This window comes from Cupressus sempervirens, chromosome 2 (genome assembly GCF_028749045.1).
Source record: "Cupressus sempervirens isolate cs-2001-9-10 chromosome 2, ASM2874904v1, whole genome shotgun sequence".
NCBI lineage: Eukaryota > Viridiplantae > Streptophyta > Pinopsida > Cupressales > Cupressaceae > Cupressus > Cupressus sempervirens.
In genome coordinates this window covers 25,872,263-25,881,377 of record NC_143119.1, presented here as the reverse complement: position 1 = coordinate 25,881,377, position 9,115 = coordinate 25,872,263, and the positions used below count along the sequence as shown (strand labels likewise).

The following is a 9,115-nucleotide window of genomic DNA, read 5'->3' as shown; positions in this document are numbered from 1 at the left end:
GGAAGCCGATGGTAAGCAAAAACTAATGAAGAAGGCATGGGAGTTGTTTAAGACATGTGTTGTGAAATAGTATAACATGAGTAAGTTCAAGACCTTTTGTCAAGCTAATGATAACCTATTCCCACCAGAAGTAACAACAAGGCTACTCTCTATTGGCAAAGGGATTGGGTATCTCTTTCATTGAAATGGATAGCATAGCTTGTTTGTAACTAGTTTTGTAAATGGAGAGATAACTCCTACATTCTATGTAATCTTTTTTTTTTTCAGTAATACAAAGGGTATTGCCCCCTAGGCAGAGCTTACTTGACAAAAAAAAGAGAAAAAGTGTATAGGTATACTTATAATGCTAAAAATTTAAAGCTTGTAGTAAAGTCAATATATTTAATAACAATTAAACTATATATTTTTTATTGGCTCTTTCAAACATAAGAGAAATCGACACCTTAAAAAACAATGAATTTTATATTTTTCACAATTTTCTTTGCTTAAGTGGTCATTAAATGAATGGAATAAAATCTATCAATCTCGTCTAGCCTTCATTAATTTAATGTTATCAAGAGAATTTCAAACATAACACCACAAAAATATAATATATGAATAGTTTTGTGTGTGAGTTAATCAACATCAGCATTTCAGATCATAGTGGATGATCTATCGATAAAAACTAAGAATGTAAATAGTGACATCTGTTATCAATTATCCTTAAACCACAAAATATATTTCAAACAATATTCCACGCATATATTTTTCATCGGGATTTTCTTTCCACAATCCCCAATTTATGAGATTTTGAGGAAGATCAAACCAGCTATGTAGAGCTGTAAAATAGAGAACAGACTCAAGCCCAACTTCAGTAAGTTAGAATTGCCACATTTGACAAAGAACCGACCAAGGGGATTCACGCTTTCAGAATGAAATCTTTTCAATATGGGAGATCAGTTCATACTATTCAAAATGGGCACACAGTAAAATCTCAAGCACATTGACAAATTTGACAGACCAAAAACGAAGAGAAAGAAACATGACTCAGAGCTTCCAGTAAATCCTTAGTTTGTGACAAATGCCTGCAACGATACCCCAAAATAGAATCTCTGCAAAGATAACATAAAGCAGCATCCCCACTTTATATGAATGCCATACATTGTAAAATATATGCTTCTGGATCCAGTACACCTGTACATTTGTTCAATAGATCAGCTTCAATTTCTTGTCTAAATTTCTTAGTAACAGCTTATATTAATGCTTAACTCCAATTTATTTGTTTCTCTATGTTTACAGATCATGCTCATGAAGAAGTAATTTCACAATAAACAGTAGCCATTGTAAGTGAAACATTTATCCAAGCACTTACAAGAGTATTATTTTCGCCTTCGTAATACCAGCCATTTATAAAAGCCGCGAATATGCCTTGTGCAGCAAGGACAAAGATGAGCATGGCGTTCATCCCCATCCACTCCAAGAATAGAAACGGTATTCTGATTCCCCAAACATCAATCTGTAAAAAATAGAAGATGCTGAAAGTTACATTTAAGCATAACTTTCAAAAGGTTTAGGATTTGTTGATGTGTTTTAATGATATACGATGGGAAAAAAATGGTTCAGATTAGAAATCATCAAAGATTTCAGGTCTCTTAAATGAACAAATGTTGAAATAAACCTTTTATTAAGCTGGGGGCACTCTATAGCTACCAACAATTTGTGCCCTACTTTTTGTTCAAATTGACCCTAAAAATGTTAAAATGCAGCTTATCGAGGGATTTTGTACAAACATTGAAAAAGCACAATTCACTCAAAGCTAATTTCATGCTTTCATTGTTTCTTCAAGGGGGGTCTGATTATTGATCTGTTGAAATTTAGTTTCTAAGACTGGAATTTATGGCCATCCTTTGGGTTTGTTGACTCCCCGACTTGCTCATTTTGAATTGATTAATTAATTTAGGATGCAGGGGAATTCAGGCAAGAAGCTATGTATTAAGCTTATATATGCAAACTTCATGTCATTTCTGAACATAGAAGAAATGAAAATACTATTTTCAAGTCTGATACTTTTTTTAAGTGCCCAACTACATACCAAAATGTAGAAAGCTGAGAATACAATTCCTCCGACCCCAGCTGTGAAGCAAACATAGCTGAAACTGTATAATTGTTTATTCAATGGAATAGCTGCACAGATGGAAAACAGTCAATATGGCATCATTTAAATTGTGCGTGCAAGTTTAAAAAGTAAGCCAAAACTCTCTAACTAATATATATGAATAGTCCTATTTGTCATTATTCTCACATTCAGGTCCCAAGAAATAAACTTGAAACATGTTCATTGTGAAGCCAGGTCAGCGTCAGGACAGTGCTTGTGCTACTATATATAGAAGTGTGTAAACGATTTTGAGATATAAGACTATTCACTCACCATCTGTAAAATGAAGGATAATCCCAATAATTACCAGTCCAATTCCCATTGAAAGCCAATGCTTCAGCCTCGTAGCATGATCCTGTATATTAGATTTACATAGCATGTCAGAATAGTGCAAGATTTTACGTTGTATTTGCAGGAAAGTTAGCTTTCATATAACCTTGAAATGAATCAGCACATGTCCGTAATGGATGCCAATGACTGCACTCAAAATGGCTGATATAGAACTGCGAGCATCAAAAAGATAAAAAAATTAGTATCAAGATTTCATCAAATTGCTCATTAGTAGGCAAGCTCATTTCAAAATTCCGTGAGATTCAGATAAACAATAGGGCATCCAATGTATAACTACAAGTTATTTTTAGCAACTTCAATCCGTTTTCATCCAATTCCCAGGCTCTTAGAAATTTGCTTTGAAGCCATTTGTTTGTTATAAGAAATTTTACTTTACTTTTTCTAGACTTGATTATTTCTTCTTTCTGATATTTATGCGAACCTTAAGAATGCAAGATGGACACCCATTCAAAGTTTTGCATACAGAGAAAGGGAAAACAGAGAAAGCTAATTTTCAATAAAATGAATCTCTGATCAGTGTTTTTCTCTAGAGCAAAGAGAATCGGAAGAAACACATTCCCTATCAGGTGCTATTGATGTCCACAGTTGGATGGATATATACCATTTGATCATTGGTTTTCTATAAAGGCTTTCCTTGCCAGGATTTGTCTCGCTGTAATACTGGGTGGGGTAGGCAGAATGGCCTTAGGCATACCCTCTTAGTTTAGGGTTGTACAATTGCAAAGCAGTAATAAATCATAACAATAAAGTGTTTTCCATAAATCTGCTCTTCTTACATTATTGATGGACGGTCATATTTAGTGGTGTACATATTATACTGAGTTTAGGATAAGCAACGTTTGTAATTTAGTCTTACAAGGACTTTATAAAGACAGATTTTCATATGCTCAAGGATTAGTTGAACTTTAGAATTTTCTCCATTGAGATAATGAAATTCAGGCTAAGCTCAGTTACTTCCATTATCAGAAAAGCTATACTTAGGTGAGGAACAATAGATCTATAAGGTCCTATTTCCCCTTCTTCATTTTCAGTTCTCAAACTCATTTAGTTGCAATACAAGTCTGAAATTAAGTACAGATTAAAAGCGATTGAAAAATAAGTGAAAAACCTCAAGAGCCCTTCTGGCTCGAAGGGTGCACGGCACCATTCTGGAGCATTCTGACGAAAGGGTCCTGAATCTGGGGAGCTAGCAGTACAGGCCTGCGCTTACAATTGAAAATGTTTGAGTAGTTTAGGTCGTGGCATTTGTAAAGAACAATCAAAAGTAAGCATTCAAACCTCTCTGATTCATGCGATGTACAATATACCTCAAGTCTTGTCCAGACTGGTTGGTTGTACAAATGATTTATACCCCAAACTTGCCTATCAACATAACCCACAGCATTGCAAGCAGGACCTAAATGGCCTCTGATACCACATTTCACCTACCATCAACAAAACAATACTTATGCTTGTCAATCGTGTGTATACAGTTAAAATTGAAGGAAACTCACATACATGCAAATCAAATCAGATAAACAAACGAAACTCAGGCGACAAATTTTTCAAACGTACGACCTACATACAAACAGATAAATGATTAAATTTGCTTACTGTAATCCTCTTTCCATCTTTATGAGAATAGTGCCAATCAGGAACATAAGCTCCATATAATGTGGAAAAATAGACCACGAAAACGCATAGGCCAACAAGCCTGATAAGCCAATAAACCCAATGGTCAATAGGATCAAACCATTTTAGGCCTAAACCAAAAAATACCCTGAGCTGTGTGAAACTTTAGTTTGTATTTACCATTGCCAAGCATAGTATTTGAATATAGAAAAATGTCCAGGTGGTAGATCTACAGGTCTTGCTTTTGTAGTTGCTATCTCTACGAGAGCCACCACCAAATAAGCCAATGCTATGCGCTGCTCATGGTATAATCATGTTTATGCTAGTCAGTTTATAAATATATGAATTGTATATGCTAGCATAAATTCTTCAGTAGATCTGTGAATAGTGCATGAATTTTGTTGAAAGTCAGATTTATGTTCTGAATGAAAGAAAAACAACACTTTTACCTGAAGGATACCACACCAACGGATTTGTTTCATATCTACTCCATATGAAAGATCATCAGGAGCATGCGAATATCCTCCTGCAAGTTCAAAGTTAACAAATATCAAATATAGTTGTATACTAAGGAAAAAAAAACTGTATGTACATAATTGATATTACATACCTTGCAATACTAGTCCCCAAAAGAAAAGTTTCAAAGTTCTCACAATAACCTTCTTTACCGCAGCTCCTGCGTGGGGTATTTTCTGCAAATATAGGCAATTCAAACTGTTATACATGAAGCGTCTCATTGATGCTTATGATTACTCTAAGTATGAGAGTCTATTATGAATAAAATATCAATGAAATGCACGAGTTATACGCATACAATTCTGGGAACATCACTAAAATCTATCCATTCCCTTGCTTACAATCCCCTAATGACCCTTTCTCTGAAAGATCATTTTACTTGCAACAAAGCTCTCTCTCTGTTTCGATGTTTTGTCTTAAGAAATCCTTGCATTCATAGAATGGATGGGATGTAGTAGCAAACAATTGTCTGGCTTCCTATTTCAGGTTTAGAGCAAGCTTCTATTTTTTCAAATAGAATTTAAGCGAATCTACACAACCTCGGTCACCAATAATTCTAGGCAGTTCAACTAAGAACAAAAATTGAAGTATATTTCACATATGCAAAGGATACGAACAGAGTGGGTACATCAAAGAAAAACAAACTCCTAGTCTAGGACCTAAAACAGATGAAACAGAGCAAAGACATTGATATACCTTGAGAGCAAGTGCTATAGCAACTCCTACAATGAAGAGAAAAAAGGGCATGACAAAATCTGCCAAATTGCAGCCATTCCAAGGAGCATGGTCTATACGTTCGTATACACTTCCTGCATCGTCCACTAGAATCATTATCTGCACCATGGACAACATCATGTTTTAAATTCATACTTCTAAATATCAAATACAGTGTCTTCAATCTTTAAGTTGGATTATACAATACAGATTTAGTAGAAATACCGCAATAGTAAGGCCTCTAAACACATCCAAAGTAGCTACTCTCTTGGTCTTCTTTTGCAAAGGCTGACCACCATCTTGTACTGCCTCTTCTTCTTTCTGTGTAATAAGATGCTTGTCATCTTTCTCAGCACTTTCTTCAAGAGCCCTGCCCTCTTCCATCTTTTTTTCCTCTGTCAATTCCTTCTCCATCTTTCCACAATTATGCTGTAGTGATTAGACAACTATATAACACAGGAAAGGGGATAATGATCCAAAAAATTGGATGAATTACAGAAATCTTTTAAAACAACATTTGGGTCTTGAAAATAATCAAAAGTACAAGGGTGTCCAAAGTGTACACAAGCACTGTTAAATCGTGCTGTTAGCTATGATACCATCTTCTACAACAACAACTTTATACTGGAAGATTTCAGGCCAAGGACTATAAAAAACAAATAAGCATGCTAACACTTCAACAGAATCAAGAAAAAAATTGCCAGCATGAATTTAGCAGATCATGAGGTCTGATTTTAGTATTACAACACTCATAAAATGATTACAAGGCACATAGATTTCGAAACATATAGGCATAATAATTCATGGAAGAAAAATTCTTCCAACATAAGCCTAACACAGTTCAAAATCTGCTTTTAGTTTACAAAATTTGTTAGTAGATAAAGTACCCTTCATCTCACATTTATACATTGGAGATGAGCTGGGTTCGTTGTTCCATTGCATATTGTGCAATAAGAACATCTTTATCGTCTAACTTTTGGATTGAGACTATAGTTGCCCCATTGAATGCGTTTTCTCCACGTAATTTTACGAGGGTTAATTCATATGACAGTGCGGAGATCACATCGTTTGGTACCCCGCATAAGCAAATTGGCTTGCTTGAATCCTCTCATTTGTCACCCACACTGGCTATAATGCTTGGATTCTCTCGTTTGTCATTTAATTAGATAATTCTTAAACTATAGATTTTATTGTAATAAAATTATTTAAGAAATTAATTAGTCTACTATGATATTGTTATTAGGAATCTTGTTTGTTAATTTATTGAGTACTAGTGTATACGATCTATAATGAGAATGAAATGAAATATTGGATCATAAAGGTCATTCATCTAAGTACTATTCTAATTTAGACAATATCAATCGTGAGTTTAGTGAGTAGTTTATGACTATAAGTAGTTTGTTAAAATATTTTTATTTTTTCAAAAAAAATCTATTATAACACAAAGAAGATAACTTAATATTTTAATTATTATTTTTATATGTTCTGATTATTACTATAGTATAGAATTTTTTGTATAGTATAATTATGAAATGAATGTTCTTCAACATAAAATGTTATTCAATAATTTAAGAGATATATTTTTTACATGGAAATTCTTAAGAATGCATATGTGTATTCTCCAATTATCATATTTAATAGTCTATAATGTAATCATTATAAAACAATTTCAATTTTATATTACATAAAAGTTTCTTTATAATAGTCAAATGTTATGAAGCCGAAGCATTCGCTCTTCTTAATGGTATTAAAATGGCAATTCAAGTGGGTTTTTCAGAGATCCATATTGAGGGGGATTCTCAACTCATAATTCAAGCTGTTCAACAGAGATCATGTTAGAATTGGAGATTACATTATAATTTCAAAAGTGTTGGACATTGACTTCTTCTCAAGCTATTTCTAGGGAAGCTATTCAGTTTTATTCTGCTCTTTTTTCAGATGATTTACCTCCAACAGAAATTGAGGAGAATACTATCTTGTCTTTTATTCCCTATGTTGTGACCAGGGAGATGAATGATTCTCTTATGAGGCCAATTAGTATGTCTGAATTGGAGGGGGTGGTCTTCAGCTTGCGGAAGGGCAAAGCTCTAGGGCTGGATGGTTTCCTTGTTGAATTCTTTCAAGAATTTTGGGATATTATCAATCATGACCTTTTGGATGTGGTTCAGGAGTCCTTTTCCAACAAAGAAATGCTTCGGGCCTTGAATGCTACTTTCTTAGTCCTTATTCTGAAGAAGGAAGAGGCTAATGAGCTGGACTTTTTTAGACCCATTGCTCTTTGTAATGTGGTCTATAAAATCAACACTAAGCTCCTAGCAAAGAGGCTTAAAGTTTGCCTTCCTATGGTTATCTCTGAGGAACAAGGGGGTTTTGTGGCAGGAAATTTTTTTTTGGATGGGGTGGTTATTGCTTCTGAAGCTATTCACTCTATGTGTACTTCCAAGGAACGTGCTATGTTTATTAAGCTTGATATGGCTAAGGCTTATGACAGAGTCAATTGGGATTTCTTGCGAAAAGTTCTTCTTGCTTTTGACTTCAGTCAAGATTGGGTTAGATGGGTTCTTAGCTGTGTTACTACTCCTTCCTTCTCGGTCCTTCTTAATGGTGAACCGATAGAGCTTTTTGGGGCTTCTAGAGGTCTTCATCAGGGAGATCCCATCTCACCTTATTTGTTTATCATTATGGCTGAGGGACTTGGTAGACTTATCAAGTTTCATGTTTCCCAAAATTTTATTCAAGGATGGCAATGGGGAAATGGTTTGCCTGCTCTTTCTCACCTTCAGTTTGTTGATGATACTGCCCTTGTTGGGAGAGCTCAGATTCGGGAAGTTAAAGCCTTTCGGCTCACCTTGGATACTTATTTGGCTGTCTCTGGGCAAAACATTAATGACCACAAGTCCTCTATTTTTTTCTTCAACACTCCTGAGCCAATCCAGCGAAGGATTGCTAATATCTTGAGATTTTAGATTGCGTCTCTCCCTCTAACTTACTTGGGGGTCCCTATTGTGGTGGGTAGATAGCCTAGGCTTTTTTGGAAAAGCTTGCTTGACAAACTTCGACAAAGGGTCAATAATTGGACTCACAGATGGCTCTCTACTGCTGGTAGGGTGACACTCCTTCAATCTATAATTCAAGCTCTTCCCATATACAGAAGCATGGTTCAGGCTGCCTCAGTGTATTATCTTAAAGCATTTGATGCCCTCTCTCGCCAATTTCTTTGGAGTGGCAATTTGCAACATACCAAATGGAGCCTCATCAATTGGGATATTGTTTGTCGGCCAAAAAAGGAAGGAGGCCTTGGCCTTCGATATGCTATCTTGTGCAGTCAAGCTCTTGCTGCCAAGCTCTATTGGCATTGGTGTACTAGTCATTCGTAGCTTTGGGCCCGTATCCTGTCACATAAGTATTTACCTGGTGTTGAACCTTCAGAAGTTTCCCGATTTTCTCTTGAGGGAAGAGGCTCTATGGTGTGGAATACCCTCAAGATTGGTGCTCACCTAGTGAAGAGAAGTTTATTTTGGATCTGCAACAGAGGCACTGAGGCTCTATTTTGGAGTGATTCTTGGAATGGGCATCCTCCTCTCCTTTCCTCTCATCCTCACTTGCAGGCTCTTTGTGATTGTTTCCTTTCTGTTGGATGGACTAAGGTGGCTCATTATAAGGAGGCTTTTAACTTGGGCCTTGCTGTGGGTTATAGATGGAAGAATTCTTCTAATTGGCCTATGGGTGGCTCACTGGGAGATTGGCTCTAGCTATAGCAGATATTGGCTTCTAGGGAGTGCAGCTTGT

General features: G+C 35.7%; 1 protein-coding gene across 1 annotated transcript; it reads right to left on the bottom strand.

Annotated features, from left to right (window-relative positions):
• Nucleotides 1–667: 667 nt before the first annotated feature.
• On the bottom strand, nt 668–5,927 carry LOC149570901 (uncharacterized). The gene is made up of 13 exons (XM_089808284.1): nt 5,552–5,927; nt 5,309–5,446; nt 4,707–4,788; nt 4,546–4,622; nt 4,277–4,392; nt 4,079–4,178; nt 3,793–3,909; nt 3,594–3,685; nt 2,571–2,637; nt 2,408–2,489; nt 2,072–2,163; nt 1,352–1,495; nt 668–1,173 (listed from the first exon to the last, which is right to left on the bottom strand). Exons 1-13 carry the CDS (start codon nt 5,738–5,740, stop codon nt 1,027–1,029), a joined length of 1,443 nt encoding a protein of 480 aa, XP_089664410.1. The 5' UTR covers nt 5,741–5,927; the 3' UTR covers nt 668–1,026.
• Between the last annotated feature and the right edge of the window lie 3,188 nt (nt 5,928–9,115).